The sequence below is a fragment of the Henningerozyma blattae genome, chromosome 5 (assembly GCF_000315915.1).
Source record: "Henningerozyma blattae CBS 6284 chromosome 5, complete genome".
Lineage (NCBI taxonomy): Eukaryota > Fungi > Ascomycota > Saccharomycetes > Saccharomycetales > Saccharomycetaceae > Henningerozyma > Henningerozyma blattae.
In genome coordinates this window covers 1226177-1248087 of record NC_020189.1, presented here as the reverse complement: position 1 = coordinate 1248087, position 21911 = coordinate 1226177, and the positions used below count along the sequence as shown (strand labels likewise).

General features: G+C 28.9%; 10 protein-coding genes across 10 annotated transcripts; 5 read left to right on the top strand and 5 right to left on the bottom strand.

The window, feature by feature from the left end:
• Nucleotides 1–261: 261 nt before the first annotated feature.
• Nucleotides 262–2634, bottom strand: RIX1 (Rix1p; the record flags this gene model as incomplete). The annotated part of the gene is made up of 1 exon (XM_004181008.1): nucleotides 262–2634. The coding sequence occupies one exon, from the start codon at nucleotides 2632–2634 to the stop codon at nucleotides 262–264; it is 2373 nt and encodes a 790-aa protein (XP_004181056.1).
• A 364-nt stretch (nucleotides 2635–2998) lies between these two features.
• XPT1 (xanthine phosphoribosyltransferase) lies at nucleotides 2999–3628 on the bottom strand (the record flags this gene model as incomplete). The annotated part of the gene is made up of 1 exon (XM_004181007.1): nucleotides 2999–3628. The coding sequence occupies one exon, from the start codon at nucleotides 3626–3628 to the stop codon at nucleotides 2999–3001; it is 630 nt and encodes a 209-aa protein (XP_004181055.1).
• A 620-nt stretch (nucleotides 3629–4248) lies between these two features.
• Nucleotides 4249–7542, bottom strand: NMD5 (Nmd5p; the record flags this gene model as incomplete). The annotated part of the gene is made up of 1 exon (XM_004181006.1): nucleotides 4249–7542. The coding sequence occupies one exon, from the start codon at nucleotides 7540–7542 to the stop codon at nucleotides 4249–4251; it is 3294 nt and encodes a 1097-aa protein (XP_004181054.1).
• An 889-nt stretch (nucleotides 7543–8431) lies between these two features.
• Nucleotides 8432–8932, top strand: EGD2 (Egd2p; the record flags this gene model as incomplete). The annotated part of the gene is made up of 1 exon (XM_004181005.1): nucleotides 8432–8932. One exon carries the CDS (start codon nucleotides 8432–8434, stop codon nucleotides 8930–8932), a length of 501 nt encoding a protein of 166 aa, XP_004181053.1.
• Nucleotides 8933–9241: 309 nt separating this feature from the next.
• LNP1 (Lnp1p) lies at nucleotides 9242–9946 on the bottom strand (the record flags this gene model as incomplete). Its single annotated transcript, XM_004181004.1, has 1 exon — nucleotides 9242–9946. The coding sequence occupies one exon, from the start codon at nucleotides 9944–9946 to the stop codon at nucleotides 9242–9244; it is 705 nt and encodes a 234-aa protein (XP_004181052.1).
• A 411-nt stretch (nucleotides 9947–10357) lies between these two features.
• CTF8 (Ctf8p) lies at nucleotides 10358–10765 on the top strand (the record flags this gene model as incomplete). Its single annotated transcript, XM_004181003.1, has 1 exon — nucleotides 10358–10765. The coding sequence occupies one exon, from the start codon at nucleotides 10358–10360 to the stop codon at nucleotides 10763–10765; it is 408 nt and encodes a 135-aa protein (XP_004181051.1).
• A 579-nt stretch (nucleotides 10766–11344) lies between these two features.
• Nucleotides 11345–13450, top strand: STR2 (cystathionine gamma-synthase; the record flags this gene model as incomplete). The annotated part of the gene is made up of 1 exon (XM_004181002.1): nucleotides 11345–13450. One exon carries the CDS (start codon nucleotides 11345–11347, stop codon nucleotides 13448–13450), a length of 2106 nt encoding a protein of 701 aa, XP_004181050.1.
• A 359-nt stretch (nucleotides 13451–13809) lies between these two features.
• ATP18 (F1F0 ATP synthase subunit i) lies at nucleotides 13810–13983 on the bottom strand (the record flags this gene model as incomplete). The annotated part of the gene is made up of 1 exon (XM_004181001.1): nucleotides 13810–13983. One exon carries the CDS (start codon nucleotides 13981–13983, stop codon nucleotides 13810–13812), a length of 174 nt encoding a protein of 57 aa, XP_004181049.1.
• A 698-nt stretch (nucleotides 13984–14681) lies between these two features.
• Nucleotides 14682–19649, top strand: TBLA0E04770 (fungal specific transcription factor domain-containing protein; the record flags this gene model as incomplete). The annotated part of the gene is made up of 1 exon (XM_004181000.1): nucleotides 14682–19649. The coding sequence occupies one exon, from the start codon at nucleotides 14682–14684 to the stop codon at nucleotides 19647–19649; it is 4968 nt and encodes a 1655-aa protein (XP_004181048.1).
• Nucleotides 19650–20001: 352 nt separating this feature from the next.
• On the top strand, nucleotides 20002–21282 carry TBLA0E04760 (ENTH domain-containing protein; the record flags this gene model as incomplete). Its single annotated transcript, XM_004180999.1, has 1 exon — nucleotides 20002–21282. One exon carries the CDS (start codon nucleotides 20002–20004, stop codon nucleotides 21280–21282), a length of 1281 nt encoding a protein of 426 aa, XP_004181047.1.
• Between the last annotated feature and the right edge of the window lie 629 nt (nucleotides 21283–21911).

Genomic DNA, 21911 nt, shown 5'->3' with positions numbered 1-21911 from the left:
CTGTGTCCCAAAACTGATGAGCCTTATATTTTGCAAAACTATGTATTCCGTCTTTTGAATTTCTTGGAATACGGAAAAAGAAGTCCTTTGAACTTGAAATTTTAAAATGTTAGGATTATGGTAGTTCTAAACATACATTAATCTACGTTATTCTATCAAAATTGATTTAAAACATAGACCTTGTAAAGCAATTGGTTATTTAATATACATATTAAGGCATCTAAATAGAGATACATAAAGCTTATAATAATGAGCTAGCTTTTATACTGCGTCATCATCATCGTCACTTAAATCGATAGCTGGAATTTCAAAATCGGATCCATCATCATCATTATCGTCATCATTATCGTCTTCAAGAAAGGCCTCTTTATCTTTCTTAAAATCATCTTTAGTTTCAACGAGAATATTCACGGTAGCTTCCTCAGTGACCTGGACAGGAACTACAATGTCTTCCACTGGCACTTCTTGCTCAATCTTAGTACGCTTTGAAACAGTTGCAGCCTCAGAAAAAACGACCTCTTCATCGTCCATTAACTTTCTCTTTAATACTTTGGTTTGGTCTATATCTTCTAGACTTTCTCTAATATTTTTCTCGCTATCAGAATTTGGAGTAATTTTATTTGATGTAACAGTTTCATCTTCCATGTGAGCCAATTCTAAAGCAGATGCGGACATGCTATCCTCTTTACTATCAATTTCTGGATGTGTATTTTCATCTTGGTCATCTTTGAGTTCAATTGCTGCTAGTTCACTTACTTGGTGGATCATACTTAATGGTAACCTTGCGTGAGACAAGACATCTAAAACTTCGTCACCATGCTCTTTAAGAACAGTGACTGCAATAGGTAAGATAGATACACGTTCATTCCCTGGAAACAACACTAAAGTTCTTAAAAGACATTTAAAAGTGTCTGGAATTGATTGAGTTTTGTTGTTAAAATAAAAAGAGTTTACGATTGCATATTTAATGACTTTAACTTGTTGAGGTGATGGTAATATTTGATTGCTTAAAACGGATATTAAGAATAAATTTATTTGGTTATAAAGTTCAATTGATGTGCTTTGAATAAACTGATTAGAATGTGTATATAAATCTGATAAAGCACCTGCTGCATTATCTCTTTTTTGCTTTTTTTGTTTGTTATTTTTATTAGAGTTGCTTGTCTTTTTAGTTAATAATTCATTTTGACTATTAAATAGATTGGAAACTAAAGATGTAGAGTCAGTTAAAGTCAAAGCAATATCGACTAATTTTTTAATTAGATTTGTGACGTCCGTAGACTGACCCATTTGATATAACAATCTATTAATCAGCTTAAATAGCTCTAATAATTCATTTTTTAATGATTTGCATTTTGCAAAATTAATATTACTAGATTTTTTCGTTAAAGGAATAAATAATTCCAAAGAACCTAAAATAGAAGGGATCTCTGACAATAATAATTTTCCCAAATTCTTAAAAGCTGCGTTCCAAATTTTAATACCAACAAATTGAATTTGTGGCAAGACTTGATCAATGACAGATATTAATTCAACATCTTGGCGTAAGTCACGCTTTAATGGCAAAAAATTTGTTGTGATTGATAACAAAGCTTCACAAATAGTATTAATATACCCAATTGGAACACGAATTGGATAAGGGGTTGGTAACGAAATAAATGAAATAAGAAGGTCACTTAATAAATTTAATCTTTTTGGTAAATCCCATAAGGTCAGTGGTTTATTCATATCTAAATTTAAAGTTGGCAAAATTTCATTTATACCTGATAACAGTTTTTGGTTTATTGACTGTGGTAAATTATGATTAATCAGGATGCTTAAATCTTTATCTTGCTCAATGTCAATAATTTCGCCGCTTAATTGAATCAAAGGTTTAAACTCATAAAGAACAGACATGATACCATTTCTCCAGGTTTCATCATTGAAAGTATTATGATGAGCTTCAGATGCATCAACTGGCTGTTGTGCTTGGATTTTGATTAAGTGTAAATAAGCAAATGTATCACAAATTTCTTTCTGAACCTTTTTATCAAAATAGTGATAATCTTTAGCAAGTAAATTTGATAAGACTATTCTTAATTTATTAGCAAAAGGTCTAAAAGTTGTTGTATTCTTAATTAATAGTTTTTGTAGAGTTTGTAAGGTTAATTTTGGATCAAATTGAGTTAGACTAATTAAAGTTGGAATGATGTTCTTTAATTTTGGTATTAAACCTTCTCTACTTAAAGTTGGTTTGCCTCTCATCAAATCCATTAAAGTAGAAACTGCAAAAACTAAAGTTTCTAAAAGAACTCTACCTTGTTCAGTTGAAACAGTGGTTGAATAATACTTAAACTTTTGTTCTAATTTAGTGAATATGCTCCCTAGAAGTTGACTACCGTGAGAACATAATACCAATGGATTATAAGTGCAAATAACCACAGAAGTATGACAACCTTTCCAAAGATCAAATTCAGAACTAGATTGTAATAATTTTTGTATTTTTGTCACAAGTAATGATAATTCTGATTTTAATAGTTTGTCGTTGACATATTCTGGAGATTTTAACTGTTTTAAAATAATTTGAAAATCATAGCCTTCTGATGTAGCTAATCTATTCGCTAGAATAGTTACTGGAAGAACAACTTGGGACATTGCTGTATTATAAAAGCTATTTTAGCAATTTAGCAACAGTAAATTAAAATGGGATTTTCAAGTAATATTATCCTTTGAATACTTTTAATATTTAATTACTTCAGATTTTTTATATTTTTATTTTTTTTTTTGTATTTTTTTTAAAAAATGCACGATGAGATGAGATGCCAAGCGATTAGCTAAAATTTGAGTGAGATCTCAGCGACACGAATTATATATTAAGAGGTTTTAAAATAAAGTAAAATGAATTTTTATCTCACAACAATGCTGTTAGTTGCCGTTAAATTATAAATGTACATATAAGCATTAAATATTTGTATCTAAACAAACAGAAAATTAAGATCAATTGAAAGTGAATAATAAATCAAATATTACCTTGGGCAGCAGCCAACTTAGTGTGTTCATCAATATCTTCTGCATCCCATGGGTAACATAACCATGAGTCACCAACAGTAGTAGCAGCATAGTAATGGCCAGATTCCATCATCTCCTTTGGCAATTCAGCCTTTTTGGGTTTATCTTTATTATGGATGACAAAAATAGAGAATTGTGTTGGCTCATCCAATCTATCCAGTTTCTTTTGTTGTTCTTCAACTTCTTTTTGTAATTCAGACACAGCATAATGTAAAGTAGTTCTTGTATCATCAACTTCATCTACAATTAATATCTTTTTCCCAATTAAAGAATCGAAATGTTGCTCTAAAGAACCGAAATCTAGCCATTGAGTTCTGATTACTTCTTTTCCAATATTTTCTGTATCACCATGAACACCCATATCTTCGTAAAGAGAGAGACCAATGGCTTGAATAGGAATGTTCTTTTGGCCCTTTACTTTCAGAAAAGATCTTATGATTCTTGCTGGAATCATTCCACCACCGGTAATAGCAACGATGATATCTGGCCTTTCATCTTTGGCAATGATTTCATACCCAACTTTCTTACACAACTTATGAATATTGTTGTAGGAAATATACATCTTTTCATCGTTTGCCATCTTTTATTATGAGTTATAATCGATATATTTAAAAGGTATTAGAAAAGTAAAAAATATGATGTAATATATTATATCAATTAAGAATTCAAGATTTCAAGTATTTGAAAAATCATTCCCAACTTTTTAAAATTTCAAAATTTGTAAGAATCAATGATAATCCTTGTTGGAACTATTTCAAAATTTTCAATTTACTTAGCTTAAATAGTAAGTCAATTTCAAAAAAAAAAAAGTCAAAAGTTTGATGAGATCGGAAATTATAGAAAATCTGGAGAAATGCCAAAATAAGAAATTAAACAACTAAAAAGGCAATAGACAATTTCAGATTGGGATAACTATTACCTATATCATGACGCCAAAATGTATATTGTGATCCTAATTTTTGCTAATACTACTATCATGATTGAAACGAAGTGCTTAAGAGCTATATAGAGTAAATTTATCAGACAATATGCGTATATATAAGAGGTTAAATGAGGTGTTTAGTTTATTGTGTATTGCACATTTTGAATCGCGTAAAATTCATGGTGCTTGATGTATAATGTATCGTGTATTAGGTATCAAAAAGGGAGTAGATGAAAAATGCAGGTAAAAAAATATTAATAAGGTATCGTAGCAATCAATTATACATTATTCATGATTCTAGTAAAGATTGGTTGGTTTTCTGGTGTTAAAGTGCTTAAGATAGATTGGTATTTTTCATTATCAGACTGTTGCAGTTGTAAATTAGATTGTTTAAATACCTCAAATACATTGGTATTATCAAGAATAGAGCCAGATAATGGATCTTCCTCTAAATCTTCAAAATCTTCATTATCATTGAAAAGATCTCCATCAACAAATTTAATTGAATCCTCACTTCCCGCGCCATTAGTACCTTCTTGCAATTCTTTCAAATAGTTTTGAATGACTAAATTATCAGCTTCATCTTCTTTCAAATCATCTTCATCTTCATCTTCGTAGTCATCAAATCTAGTATTAAAATCAGCATCATCTAAAGAAAATTCTTTCCGTTGTCTTTCTAAATTTTGCATTGCTAGTGGTAAGTTTTCAAATAATTTAATTATAACATTCAATATTTGTAAGAAAACATTATCTAAAGACAAAGTTTTAATATCACCGATTGATAGATTAACAATAACACTCATTAATGCCAGTAATGATAATTTGATATCGAAAACTCTCTTATAATTTGGAATATAAAAAGTAAACCAAGTTTCAAAGAATAGCTCCATAAAATTAATATTATTTACATTCTTTTTAGATAAAAATTGTAATGTTTGTAATGGTGATGAAATTAAGTTGGTAATAATTACGTTGAATGAGTTAACACCAAATATAACATTTTTCTTTAAATTATCTTTCTCAGAAATAATAGAATTAATTGAATCAGTTAATATTTTTTCTTTAAGATCACATGGAATAATATCATTTAATGTAAAGGAAATCTTAGTAGATAAATCAAAAAGAATATTCAAATCATCTAATGTAGAATCTTCATTTATATTAGTCATAGAGCATACATAATACAATTTAAAGATAATGTTTGAATAGTCTTGCATAGTTTTCAATTCATTTTGACCATATAGTAGGTAATTATTAATAATTAGCATGAAATCTTCCAAATAAAATGCAATCATACTATCGGTAGGGCTGCTGTCGTTAGTATTATTTGGATCACTACTAGAAAGAGATTCATTTATCAATTGTAAGAAATTCCAGGCAACTGGCGAAACAGTTCTTAACAAGAATGTGGAATTTTCAAAAAATTCACAAACTTCTCTATAAAAATCTTCAATACCATTCTTCATAATAAATTCAGCAGCCGGGTAAAATGCAATTTCTAAATTCTTTACAATATCGGGGGAATTTTCAAAAGATAATAAGATAGAAATAGTTGTTGATAATATACCTAAAGCTGCCATTTGTTTATCTGATTCATCAGGTAAATCCTCTGTAGAACCAACAAAATTATTAATATCGATATTCGAGGCATCATTTAATTCATTAGCGAGCTTTAAAAATTGTTGAACTAAATTATTCATTAAATCAATACCAAATGGTTGCAATTGCTTTGAAAATTGTTCAACAAAATCTTGAATGACACCTGAAATAGTATCTGATTCGAATTCATTTGAAATATTCAATAAAATTTGCATAATATCAACAACATTCGGTTCCAAATAAGATTGAAATTGTACATCTTGTAAGAAAGTTTGTAAAGCTAAAGAACTCATCAATTTAGCAGGTAAACATTCATCATCTCCTTGGGAAGTTAAACATTTTAAAATTCCTTGATAAATAATTTGAATTATAGATGTATCTTTAAATTCTAACATACCAATTTTTGAAATAATATCGCAGGTGCGTGTCTTCAAAAATCCATAATTTGAATCAAAAAATGGTAAAATAAATGATTTCAAAAACTCTTCCATTTGATTATAATAAGGAGATTTTGGATTTGTTAATCTATCAATAATACATGAAAACATTCTTAATACTGATTCAATTTTAATGGCATTTTCTAATGGTAAACTACCATTTGGTGTAATATTTTGTTTCAAAATTTCAATAATAAATTGTAAAGTTGGTTCTAAAGTGGATTTTGATCTCTTAGTAACTGCAGTAGTTAATAGATTTATAGTCGCTAAATCTGGAGAATAATCATTATCCCATAATTCTAAATTTCTATGAACATATTCTTGTGGATCAATTTCAAAAGTAGTCAAAGTTGATTCATTTGGAATTAATATTGGGAAAACAATAAATTGAATAATATTATTATAATTTGGTTTTATTAACGGCCAAATCTTTTTATCAATAATAGATTGATCAATAAACGAAACAATATAATAAATGGATTCATCACTTAACCAATTTGTAGTATTTGTAATATTTGGATTATAATTTTCAATTTGGGAAAATAAAATCTTTAATAAATTTGGTAAAAATTGTGATCTATATAGATCTTTAAACTCATTATATTCGAATTTTTTTGTTAAAGAATCAGTTGAGTATCTTTGGAATAATCTAAATAAATTTGCATACGACCATTTCTTACATTTACACCATGAGTTTTTTGATCTTAATTCTACATCAGATATAGATAGGATTTCATTTGATAAAGGCAATTGAATGATTTTAACAAAAAAATTAGCCCAATTAATAAATGATTCTTGCTTTTGTAAAGAAAATGGCAAATCAATATAAGTAACAAACTTGTAAATTTTAATAATTAATTTTAACATATCACCATACTGATAATTATTTAAATTTTTACCATCATTTAATAAAAAATCGTTTGCAAAATTTAAAAGTGAAGGGAAATAATCTAGAATTAGAATTTCTAAATCTTGTCTAGCATCATTATCAGTCCATCTATAAGTTCTAAAAATTTCAGACAAACAAATCAGACCTATATAAGCATTATTTATTGTCTGTGGATCTGATTCATTAGTATTAGATATTAAATTTAAAGAAAATTGTAGAAGATCATTCCACTTTTTATTAGAATAATCAATAGATATAATAATCATTAAAGGTGTTTTCAAAATTCTCAAGAGAGATGTTGAAGTATGAGATTCAGTAGAGGAATTGGACACTTTTAATAATGTCTGGATCAACATTTCTCTGATAATTGGTTTTTCGTCATTATCAATTGCATAATCTAAAAGGTCATTTTTGGTATGATTATTTGAATTTTCTGGCCAGCCGTAAGTGATTTTATTTTTAAAATATAATGAAGCAGACAGCTTTATATCAGCAGATATTTGGTCAGAGCTGATGATATCCAAACATGCTCCTAAAAAACCCGGTGTTTTATTATATTGTTTCAATTGTTGTTCTGCATTAGTTCTTATTGATTTATCTTGTGACAATGTTGCATGAAAACATTGTAATAGATTATTTGGATCCATATTTGAATATTAATAGTAGTCAAATATTTTATATATTATCCAATTTAAGCTGCCTGAGACGCTTTGCCCAAAAAAATTATATATATATTATGAAGTGTTCATAATTTTTTCAACTTTTTTTAAGATTTAAAAATCTGAAATCTGTCCTTTAGCGATGAGCTCTTAGAAAAAAAAAAATTTAAGGCTAAAATTTAAAAAAAAAGTGTTAAGCCGGGTAACCTGAGCTAACTTACATTATTATTCAACATAATAATACTATTGTTGAATGAATTTTATTCCTAATAGGAGACTTTTTTTGGTCTAAAGTTTTTTTTCTAAACAACATTTGGTAAGTATTTCAAATATTATATTATAAAATAATATACTTCTTTTTGTTACTTATAGGAGCCATATATCATAGGAAAAACATATGTATATGTGAATTATTTAAGAAATATTCTTTGAACTATTCGAAGAATTTGCAACAAAATTTAAAATTTAAATGTTACTCTTTTACTAACAATTTTTTCATTCGTTAAAGTACATTTACAACTTTATTTAATCTAATGAAGACAATCAAATAAGATACCTTACTTACGTCTTGCTCTAATAGATGATTTTTTTTATTGCCATCATCATCATCACCACTCAGTTATTGTACAGTTTTATTCTTATCAGGTTAAGATCTTCTTTTATATTGTGACACTTAATTACTCGTGCAATATGATTTTTTCTCGCCAAATTTCTTGGTTCGCTACTCTGTATTTTTTTTAACAAAACCTGGAAACAAGAGTACTGAAAAATTATTCAAATATGAAAAAAAAATTTTTTATTTAATAATTAATAATAACTGAAAAAGATCGTTTACTCAAACATTCGTCATATCAACCAGCAAGATAATCAATTACCAATGTCTAACGTTACTGTCGTCAACAAAAATGAAAAGAAAGCTAGAGAAATGATCTCTAAGTTGAACTTAAAAAGAGTGCCAGGTATTGCTCGTGTCACTTTCAGAAAGAAGGATAACCAAATCGTTGCCATTGAAAACCCAGAAGTCTACAGATCTCAAGGTGGTAACTACGTTGTTTTCGGTGAACCAAAGGTTGATGATTTCACTCAAAAGTTGGCTGCTGCCCAAGCTCAAGCTGAAGCTTCTGGTATCCTACCAACTACCGATGCTAAGGACCCAAAGAACATCCAATTAGACATGGAAGCTGCTGCTGCTGCTGATAAGAAGGATGCATCTGATGCTCCAGCTGAAGTTGCCGATGATGCAGATGCTGGCGATTTATCTGAAGAAGATATTAAATTGATTATGGAACAAGCTAACGTCCCAAGAGGTAAAGCTATTGCTGCTTTAACTGAACATAAAGGTGACCTTGTTAACGCTATTATGTCTTTATCTAAATAAACGTAGCCCTTTTATCAAACGATTTTTTTATACATCTATACAACTTTAATAAATGCAATTAATGCGTTTTTTTTATACTTTCATTGTAAAATTTCAGTTGGATAATAATTCACCATATAGGTATTAATTATTTGAATTAACTGTATTGTAAATTACATACATAATATATATATATATATGTATATATATATATCATAATTATAACTATAATTTCAATTAAACTAAAAAAAATGCAATAATTAAGAAAAAACAAAAAATATCAAACTCAATAATATGCAACATGATTCAACAAAACAAGTAGATATATATCTATTTATTTTCGAACTTACAATCAGGACAAACCCAATGAACTTCTCTATTAGCTAATTTAAATACACCATTAAAACAGCCGCATTTCTTACAAACTTCTGGAACAAACATATTATTTATATCATTTCCACCGGCTAACGTGCTAATGACTTTATCAAACCATTTATCTTCACTTAATTTATCCTTTTGTGATTCTAATAATCTTAAATTTTTCTCAAGATTTTCTAATTGCAATTTTTTTTCTTTTAATTCATCATCAATTAATTCAATGGCATCTTCAGCTTTTGAATCACCTGAAGAGAATCGATTTATAATTATATTAGTCATATTAAAGTTTGTTTCATTCTTCAATTCATTTATTTTTAATTGATGTCTTTCTTTAAGCGATACTAATTTTAATGAATACCTTTTAATAGACCATTCGTTTATTTTAAATAATAATAATCGAAGTAAGTATAATATAATAATGGATATAAATATTGATAAACAATTGATCTTAAAGCTAGTAGTATGGTAGTAGAAATATAAAAGGCATTGGCATAGCAAGATGACCAAGGATCCATACCATAAGATATATAAGTTTAAGTTATCATTGAAATACCTTTTCCTCCTTAATTTATTTTCCAATTTATGGATAGTTTTGGTGATAGTTTTCAAATCATTTGTATATTGCTCTAAAACAGGTTTTTTCTTTCTAAAGAACATGCTGATATAATAGTTTAAAAAATTGTTGCAGATTGTCTTATATTGTTATATTCTCAATATAAATATTATTTTCTTATAATTTTTTATATTTAATTTTTTATTTTTTTTTTTTTATTTAAATCTTTTATTATTATACTATCTTAAAGTAGTTAGCTATTTTTAGAGGTTAGAATTTAACACACGCGTTTTACGTGAAATCGAAATATTAATTAAATGGAATTTAAAACAATATAAAAGTAAATTTTATGGGAACGTATGGCACTACCATTCATAGCTTATTTAACATACAATTTAGCTTGAATAACAGATATATTTCTATCCTTATAGTTATCTTTCAATAAACATTTCAGCAATCATTACATTCTCCGACGAATATTTTCAATTAGAACTTAAAGAAAATCTTCAACTAAGATGAACGTAGTAGACATATCGATCGACCATCACGTTTTAGGCCAACTAGCACAGGAAAAGTTATCTACAATAGCAACTCCTCTAGGCAATACTATTATCGAGATACAAGGCGAATTAGATATTCCTAGCTTGCAGCAGCTTCCGAAGGATAATTACTTGCAAGACAGTAGATTTTCTTTAGATTCTCAAGATAATCCTATAGTGAAAGTAGGCATATTGAATATAGACCAGGATTCAAAACAAGTTACCATGTATGTAGGGACAACTCAGCGTCTCTTAGGAAAAATTGAGAAGCTTGACCCTCCTCTAGGGCTCTTACATTTTGTTAGTGAAACCAAAGAATATCAACTGAAAGATGTGTTTACTCATAAGATCGTATTCAGGAATAGACCATTACCAATTATGTGATGAAGATGGATTCATCAATTTTATATTGATTTAACAAATATTGAACAATATTCGATGCAAAAATGTTCAGCATAATCTGTAAACACATTTATATGATGAAATGGAACACATCTGACGTTTTAAAGTCATTCAATATATAAAAATTACATTTGCAAAATTTGTATATTGTATTTATGGCACAGACATTAATGCATGCGTATTTCGCTACACTCAGATATTATCAATGTATTCACATAAAAAAAAGGCATTTCACTATAGATTATAGTATAGTTACACAATAAATAAAAGATTCTTGATAAAAATCATTATCATTTAATCTTTATCATAGACCTTATACTTCTATGTAATATTTAAAAATCGTATATCATTTTCAACGCATCGGACGAGTAGTCAAATCAAGGTATCCGATTTATGGATGAGTAATCACCCTAATTAAACAGACGAAATTTCCTAATAATGTTATAGTTGTGTTAACGAAATAAAAAGATTAAAAAAAAAAAGTAAAGATAAAATCTGGGTACTCACCTTTTAAAGTTACTGGAGAAAACACTCACAAAGAAACTGTGTACATTCAAATATATGTCGTCTGCTATTGAAGAAGAAAGTGTCCAAAATCGTCTCACAAGAATTCTCAGAGAAAAATATGCTCGAGAAGGAGAGAATTGTATGGTGTTTCCTTCATATAACTCTGCAAAGAGATGCCGTGAATACGTACGCTATTTGATAGCAAGAAACCGTTCTTTAGATAATGAATCTTCACAAGTTTCCAAACGATTACGAATCTTACAATTGGCCACTCCGAAACCAATGAATAATGTAGAATCTAGGACAAAGAAAGAATGCAAAATTGCAACGTTATTTTTCGATCAAAGCTATTTACCACTAGTTAAGGATTATTCAAACATGTCTGGCGAGATTATTTCTATATTAATGGCTACTTATGTATTAAAAGAATTGTTTTTAGTGGAACATTCTTCTAGCATTAATAGAGATATACATTCCGATACCATTCCTATACCGAATATGATAGATACTAATAGTAATGTGCATATATCACATCAAGATGATTATCTACAAGATCGGTATGGAAGACATAACGATTTATCAATGGCTAATCATGACACTGCAAGGATCAAGAGACGGTTGGCATTACAGCCCAAAAATTGTCCTATTCTTGAAGACAACCATTCGAATACTACAACTTTGGTAGATTCATCATCAAATGAAAATTATGCTAATACATCACCATCTTTAGAAAGACAAGATATATTGAATACCTTATTACTATCGCCAGAAGACATGATCTTTAATAGTAGTAATTCTCTTCTAGATCCTATGACTTTGAATGACTTTGAAACTTCATTGGATCAATTAACAATGTCTTCTATTGTGCCAGCTGAACCAATAGATGGTACATTTGATATAGAATTTAATAATTCAAGTAATCCAAGAACAGGAACAGCACCTGCTACTACAACAAACAACAATAACAATAACAATAACAATACTAATCTTAATTGTCCACCAGTAAATATTTCCAATAGATTTAGAGCAAATCCCAATACAGATATATATTTATTTCCAAATGGTAAAAATGCCATTTTTGCCACTCATCGATTTTTAATTGATTTAGATTATAAACGAATTCAGAGATTGAGATATACAAATTCATCATCTCCAATCAACAACGGTAATTTGGAAAATAATATATTAATTAATAACACTAATAATACTACCAATACCATCACTTCTACCACAACGCTAACAACAATTATAAATAATAATCTTGGAAATAATTTAGAAAGCGAACAATTACCTTATAAAAAGACGGTTCTATTTGGTTATTCTAAGGATAGTACATTTAAGATTTTAAATCGCTATGAAAATACCTATTATTTGGAAAATGATAATCCTTTCAAATCCTTGGAAGAAATTTTAGAAAGAGGTGAACAAATCTTAGGGGTATATTTAGAAGCACCAAGTTCAAAGACTTTAGATATGTACAATTTAAAAAAATTAAAGAAATTATCAAATGATTATGGGTTTTTAATAATAATAGATGAAAGCATTTGTAGTCATCTATATATTAATGTTTTGAAATATTGTGATATCATCACATGTGATCTTTGCACAACACTACGATTCAATAACAATCAAACTTGTAGTAACGAAGATGTTACTAATAATGGCGGTGGCGTTGTATTAAATAAAGACAGTAAGAATTACGAAGAGATGAAACTTTTTTTCCAACAAGAATATAAAAATGATAATTTCGATATTGTTTGGTGTCAAGATATTATAACTTGGGAATTCGAAAGCAGAGAATTTATTAGAACTTCTATCAATTGTGATTTAAATACCTTAAAGATTATTGAATACTTACAAGGTAATTCAAAGCCACAAAAATATCACGTAAAGTATCCTAATTTGAAAGAAGACAGTTTAAAGAATTACAATGGGATGCTATATGGCTCACGTAAACAAAATAATATAGCTTATGGAAATATATTTGATATTAGAACTTCCAAAGATATAGCCAATAAATTGAGTCAAATTCATGGAATAAGTGTTAATGAAGCACCTTTGAAAAGCAATAATACATTTACAACATTGAACTGGAGAATCACTGTAGGTAATGTTGATGGGAATAGGTTGTTAGAAGACATCAAGAATGTATTACCATGAAATAATCCAGTGCTACAAAGCAAGCTCTATACTATGACCATCCTTTCTATGTATATAATCAATTTTTGCATTCAATATTATTTTATTATTTTCAGAACTAATTTTTTGATTTTTTTTTGATTTTTTTGTTTCTTTTTTTCATCATCTTAATTTATTATCATATGAATATTTATATTTATATATTAAGACTCATTATAAAAGACTAAATATATATATATATATATGTAGTTACCTAATTTGAGGTTAAATGGTTAAGTTACGAATATAGAATAGAATATATACAACGGAATATGAAGAGTAAATAGACATAAACGCCAAGAAAAAATAACAAACTGTGTTGTCCGTTTATGCCTTCTTGTTCAAATCAACCATTTTTCACCTCTTAAGAAACGTGGGTTTCTTGGATCATTAATATACTCATCAGTTTGTGAGTAAGCATCAGCAGCTTTACCAACTACATAATACATGGCAGTGGCACTGACGAAGACTGGCCAATAGTGTTTAACAATAGGGAATGAAAATCTGGAAATCATAGTTGTTGTAGTCAATTTTTTTTATCTCTTCAAAGTAATATACTTCGTAATTGTTATAATTAAACTTGTATATGTCTTCCATTTTTTTAATTATATTATTGTATTGTTATGTATACTCTTAATTATTAATCTCTTACGCCCTTGAGATTCGGAGGGGATACCGGAGAGCTAACCGAATAAGGGAAAGCCCATCACGTGATAAAATTGTAAAAATATTAATCAATAATAACATTGAAATAGTTCAATAAAAAAGATAGTTAATAAAAAGGGATGTTTTAAGATTAGTTTTTTTTACGAATTACCTATGTCATTGATGAATTTTGAAAAATAACTAGGGTTGCAAGGGTTATCGGGGTTAAACTTGCACATATATAGGGTTATGGCCGAGTGATAAATTCTAAAAACAAAAACAGCAAAAATATCAACACAAAGATTATCTATCATTTAGAAAGTCATATACTCTTGTAGAAATAAAGTTTTGAATTTTCATGCCAAAATAGAGTCAATGGCTTAAATTCATCAATTCATTGGAGTGGAATAGAATTACTACAGAGGGGTTTTCTAGTATTGATAGACTAAATTATAGCTTTATTACAAACTTGTGTTCAGCTATTTTCAAACCATACAGACTATAATTTTTCCAACACTATTTCAAACGAAACAAATATTAGGGTACAAATAACTAGAACAGTTGTATAATGACATCACAATACACAATGGGCAGTGATTCTAATAATTCATATTTAACCAATGACAATAGTATCAATGATAGACCAGATAGTAATAACATACGATTGGATAGTAGCACAGCTTCTAGCAACGATGGACTTTATACGACTCGTTTAACAACTACAATGAACACAAATAATAATGACGTTTCACCCGCAAATAATAGCTCAAATCCTTTACCTATTCCTAAAAAATCTAGAACCATTAAGACCGATAAGCCAAGGCCCTATTTATGTCAGATTTGTACTCGTGGGTTTGTCAGACAAGAACATTTAAGAAGACATCAAAGAGCTCATACCAATGAAAAACCATTTTTATGTGTCTTTTGTGGCCGATGTTTTGCAAGGAGGGATTTGGTTTTAAGACATCAACATAAATTACACCCTACTTTAATTAGTATGGAATCCACTGAAGCAAAGATTAATAATATGAATTTTTTAAAGACTCAAAAAAATTTAAACCTAACTTCACTTGATATTGATGAAGAAAGCTCTAAGCATGAAGATGATAATCAAATCAGACATGTTATTAAAATTAATGGAAATAAAGAAACGATATTACCAACACCGGCAAATCCAATGGCAATGACACCTGCTCAATTAAGAAAAGAAGCCAAACGTAAAGAAAAATACTCAAATAACGGATCCACATCAACAAATATAAATTTTTCAACAAGTAGTGGCACGGGTGGCTCTACTACTACTTCCTCTACTGATTCTAATAAAGGAATGAGCAATAGTCCACATATTATAATGAATTTGAATTCCAATAATATCCCTATACCAGTTTTAAATAATTCAATATCTAAAAGTATTACTACCGATGAGAAAAGAATAAGAGGAATGAGTAGTGTGAATACTACTAATAATAATACTAATAATAATACTAATAATATTAATAATAATATTAATGGGAAAAGGAAAAGGCATGCCTCTTTTTCTGCATCTAATGCTTTCACTTATTCAACAACTGATTTATCACATTTAATGGATAATAATAATATAAACAATAAGAATACTAATCAAATCTCAAATGTTAATTTAAACGGAATTACTGATACAAATTGCAATACTTCACAGTATAATAATCATCCCATTGTGGATGATGTACCTCATCAAGTAGGATTTTCTACACCACAATTATCTGCTCAACAACTTATGGAAAAAGTAGTAGATTCTGGATTTTTCAATCCTTCTCTATTAGAATTACCTCCTGAATTATCTTTAGACGTTTTTAATAATATTGAAGAAAGTTTATCAAATAATAATTCAAACAATAACCCACTCAATATGGTAACATCAACTACTCCTGGACTTAATAATATTAACTTTAATCAGAATAATAATGGAGAAAATAATAGTACCGCTAATCACAATTTAGATTCTCTTGACACGAATATATTTAAAAATTCATATAATTCTTTATTCGATTCAAACAATAACGGCAATAATTTATTGGGGAATAATTTAACGAATAATATTAATGATGATCCCTCTTTGAATATTATAAATACTACTGAAATTGATGATATTGATCCTTTGCAAAAGCAAACACCAATGACACCTTCTGCTTTCTTAATGAAACCAATGCCAAGCTTAATGAACATTTTTACAATGGGTCCTACTTTAAGTGGGGAAGGCTATACAAACAATTTGATGAATTATAATAATACAAATACCAATTTAGACTATTTTAATTATAAAAAATCAACTCCAAATAATTACACTACAAATCAAATCCAACCGACCACTATTAATACGGCTTCTAATAATTTAAACGAAGAAGAAGAAGAAGATACTGAAAACCCTTTAGAAATTAGTGTTCATAGAAATAATAAACAGTTAGAATATACTATATCCCTTCCTAATAATGGTGTGGATGAATGTTCACCAAAAAATACGGCAAAAAATTCTACTTCAAAGATTTCATCTCATAAAATCCTAAATACTTCTAATAAACAAAATCTTGATGATAAAAACAATACCTTGGATGAAAACCTACTAAACGAACCACATGATGAAGGTTGGCTCTTTGATTTACTATCAAATCCAATTCATGACACTGATTTCAAAGTTAATTTCAATCATATTGATGATATTGGCTTTATAAATCCAAATAATACTCCTTCACAAACATCCTCAAGACCTAATTCCATATCGATGTCACCTAGCTCATTAAATTCCCATTTACAAAACTTGTCTTCCTCTATACATAAAACCAATTCCAGTATTAATAATTCAAATACAAATGTTGATGCAAATACACAGTTTATTAACTACTACTCACCTCATTCCACTTCTTCAAATTTAGCGCCATCAAATGTTAACAACTCCGTAAAACCAGAAGTTCTGCGCGTTCAACAAAATATGAATTCTGCACCATCAAATAGTGCACTTGTGAGCCCAACTTATTTATCTCCATCTTCAAATATTCAATCATCATCATATCCAAATCTGAATTCATCAGAATCTCCGATAACTCAGCAACAGGCATACGTTTCTCCAACTATTTTATCTGATAATCTTTCCAATCCAAATTCATTGAGAGCTTCCCCTCATCCTATTAACAATAATCGACAACCAAGTAGAGCAACAAATATTGCTCAACATGAACAAACTCATTTACACAAACAGCTCCATAATTGCCAATTAGCTCACAACCAAATGCAAAAATCCAATATAGATAATAGTAAAAAGGATAAAAAAATTCCCAATAAAATTACAACTATATCATCACTTTTCACTTCAAGACAAATCGACTTGTATAACGAGGCTCATCCAAATAATGTGACTAAGGGAGATCCTACAATGTCCATTAATCCAACTTCAGCACCATCCACAAATTCAGGTACTAACTCTATGTTAATTTCGGACTCTATTCCTAATGTAACAGGCAATAATTCATCTAGTAATAATATATCTTCAAATCAAAGTACTAATGGAATAAGTCCAATACTTCCCTCTACTATTCCAAATAATTCCAAAAATCATCTGAAAAATATCTATTCAAATATTTCAACGGTATCTTCTAATTCTACTTCTTCAAGCTCAAATTCTACTACTATGGTAACAAATGGAAAAAATCTTCAATTATTTACCAGTGAATTAAGAAATCAAATTATTATTCAAATGAATTTAGAAAACAATGTTTTCCCTAAATTGCAGGAATTAAATGAATATGTTGATTTATATGTGGAAAATTTTCATAAATATTTTCCGTTCATACATTTATATTCAATAAAACCTACAATTGAGAATGCAGCGTTGATTTTAGCAATTACAGCAATCGGTGCCTTATTTGGCTTCCATTCATCACATGCTATGTTACTATCAAATGTTGCTGCATCGAAGAAAAGAAAACTTTTTGAAAAATATAAAAATAATCCAGAAGTGACCCCATTATGGGTCATTCAAACAATTATTTTATTGTCATTCGTTAATATGTTTAGTAATGACTTAAATATAACTAAGAAAACATATAGTCAATTGATGTCATTGATTGAATTAGTAAAATTAACCCAAATCAATCAGCCATTAGAACTATTTAAACAACCCCCAATTGAAAGTGATCATCTATTAGATTTTGAGAATAAACCCGATCAAATGGCAGAATATAGAGCCCAATATGTCACTCAAGAACAAATCAATAAGAACTATGAATATTTTATTGAATCTCAATCAAGAATTAGAACATGTCATATCTTATTATTAATTTCTAATTTATTTACTTCTATTGTTGGGTTCGAATATTGTTTCCATTCATTAGATATGAAATGTGGTATCCCAACCTATTATGAAAATCTATTTAATTGTATGAACTCGAAAGAATGGAACAATATTTTAATTTCTAAAAACATTAAATTAGATTCCAAATTTTCATTGATTGAACTTTCCAATGGTGGAGAAAATTATGAAAATTTTTTAACCTATTTAGCTATTGGAAATGTTATGATATATGAAAATAATAAAAAGATATCAAATAACGTGTTATTATCATTACTATTATCCATTCATGAAAAAATTTTCATTGAAAGACATAAGGATGATAATACTAACAGTAATTTTATGTTACCGACATATACGAAAACTCCAGAAGAAGATGTTGATTGGAAATTAAATTCAAGGCCAATTATTGAATCTGCGTTAAGATCGTGGGAATCATTATACTTGAAAAACGGTGGTATATTACAAATCAATGCTAACAATATACATAAATTTAGACAAGATTTATCAATCCAATTAATTATTCCATTATATTTATTGGCAAGGATTCGTAAATGTATCGGTGTGTCACAAATTATGAGATTTGTTTGGATTAAAGATTGGCAGCATATGAATTTACGATTGAATAATTTAAGTCATGAGATTGATAATTTAAATGAATCCACTAAGCATGCCTTAGGTATAGTTGAATATTGGATTAACAGTGTTTCAATTAAAAATGATGCTAGATCAACTTCAAGAAGAACCCCAATTTTTGCAATTACGTGTATTTTTATTTCTATTTTTATTATTTCTGAAAGAATGAAATATTTAGAAGGGGGATGTGTTAATAACAATAATTTGAACTTGGATATCAGCATCTCTGATAAGATATTATGGTTACAATGTGAAAAAATTTTTAAGAAAGTTGAAAGACATTTATTACCCAAGGGCTATAACAAAGAATCATATGCAGAATTTTTAAGAATACAAGCCCAAGGAGCGTTAGATGTGGAAATCTTAAATGATGAAATTGCAGAAAGAGTTATGAAATCTAATAAAGTTCCAATTAATGATATGATCAATGTTATCAACAAAGCTAAATTGTCAAGCAGATGCTTATACTTGGGTGTCAGAATTCTGGGTGATGCTCCAATTTGGCCCATTGCTGTAGTTTTTGCTCAAGCTCTACAAGTTAGGGCTATATACAATCGTGAAAACCATTATAATATCTAATAGTAATGACAAAATAGAAACATAGTTCATTGTTTTCTGTTTATCATGCTGATTTACTGGCACCCCCTTTTTTTGTGACACCTCGGGGCTTGAAAAATGCAATTAGGAAAACGGAAAACAAAGTGAAATTTACCAAAAATAAGGAAAGTAGACCTATTGACAGATATATAATTAATCTAAAATACTTTGCAGTGACATATCTAGAATTATAGCGGACAAATTCATAAGCGGTAAGGACAGTAAAATAGAAATTCAATTGAATCACTTCAGATATCTTAAGCGGAGTGTTACATTTGTGTTATTCAGCAGTTACCAGATAAACAAAAAATTATATAAATAAACAATTTCCAAAATGAGTTTAGAAGATACTCTAAGTAATATGACATTGTATGATGCCAAAAAATACTTCCGTAAAGCACAAAATGTGGTATTTAATTATACTGATATGGAAGCTAAAGTTCGTGAGGCTACTAATAATGAGCCTTGGGGTGCCTCATCTACTTTGATGGAACAAATCGCTCAAGGAACTTATAATCCGAGAGAACGTGAAGAAATCTTATCTATGATCCTTCGACGTTTTACTGAAAAGAGTGGTAACTTGTGGCGTCAAATTTATAAAGCTTTACAACTATTGGAATATTTAATTACTCATGGTGCAGAGAGATTTATTGATGAAGCTCGTAGCAGTTTAGGATTGATTAGAATGTTAGAAAGTTTCCATTACGTGGACTCAGAGGGCAGAGATCAAGGTGCTAATGTCCGTAGTAGAGCTCAAGCAATGACGTCGCTTTTGTCAAGTGACGATGCTATCAGAAGCGCACGTCGTAAAGCAAGATCAACAGCAGGTAAATTTCGCGGAACTGGTAATGCTATGGGTGCAACGGGTGAATCTGGTTATAACACCCATGCTGGGTTTGCTCGTAGTAATGGTATTAGTGTCAGTGCTGATTTTGATCCAGATTCGGATGATGATACTCCAGAATGGTCAAAACCAGCTAAATCTCAACCTTCCACTTCTAAGAAGCAAACTACTACCGCAAATACAGCTCCTTCAAGTGGGCACAAACCTGAAGATGCTGATGATGACGATGATGAAGATTTTGCCGATTTTCAAAGTGCTCAGCCAATAACTACAAGTATTGCTGCATCTAATACTACTAATACTATGGACTTGTTAAGTGGTATGAACAACAATTCAACTGTTAACAATTCTTCAAATATGAATATGGACATGAATACTTCTTTAATGAACTCTAACACGAACACTAATAATACTTTGGGTATGACTATCAATAACAATAATAGTGGTTACTTAAATTCTTCTTCGCCTGTACCAGCAATTGCAACAAAAACGGAAAAATCAGATCCTTTCGGTTCCTTGTTCTCCTCTGCAAAGTTAAATACAAAATCTACTTCTCCAGCGGCTTCTGCTACTCAAGCTATGAGTACATTAAAGACAAATTCAACTATTGTTAAGTCTAACACAACTTCTACACAAACAAATGCCAATGATAATGATGATGATGATGATGATTTATTTGGAGATTTTAAAGCATCTACCAATGCCGCTGCTGTGCCATCATCTAATAATAGTAATGATGCAAATCAAGAAGTGGATCTATTAGATTTTTAATATATTAGCCCTTGTAAGCTACCAGTTATAAATTACTAAGCTGTTCCTTCATTAATATATCATATCTGACTGACATTTTTATGTGCTCGTTTTGAACAATTATAAATATTTGAAAAATTGGTATAACTACGTATTTCAACTTAATTTATTTTATTGTATATATACATTTAATATATATTTATCATATACTAGTTTTTCTCTCTCTTTGTACTACATAACTTTTCGACATTTTACTGAGTTTTTTTTTCTCCGCATTTTTAATATATGATGTTGATGGTAAGAGGTTAGATAATTTAAGTATTATGTATACAACCGGAATACTTGTTACAACTGTGATATACTGAACTTGTTTGACACCATATTGCCATAAAGGTTTTGTACACATACGTAATGTATAGTTTTTTGAGCTATTAGATTTTGTAACTTTTACATTGAATAATGTTCGTCTGCTAAAATTGATGAATACCAGTATGGTAATATTTTTTTTATATTCTCCTTTTAATTTTAGTTACACAATATCTTTAATTGGTTTTAACGAAGTTCATCAAATTAAGGCGTACATCTTTATGAAAGGGGTTTACTGGGTTTTTTGACTCAAATAAAAAAAATATGAGCTTATTTTGTCTTAA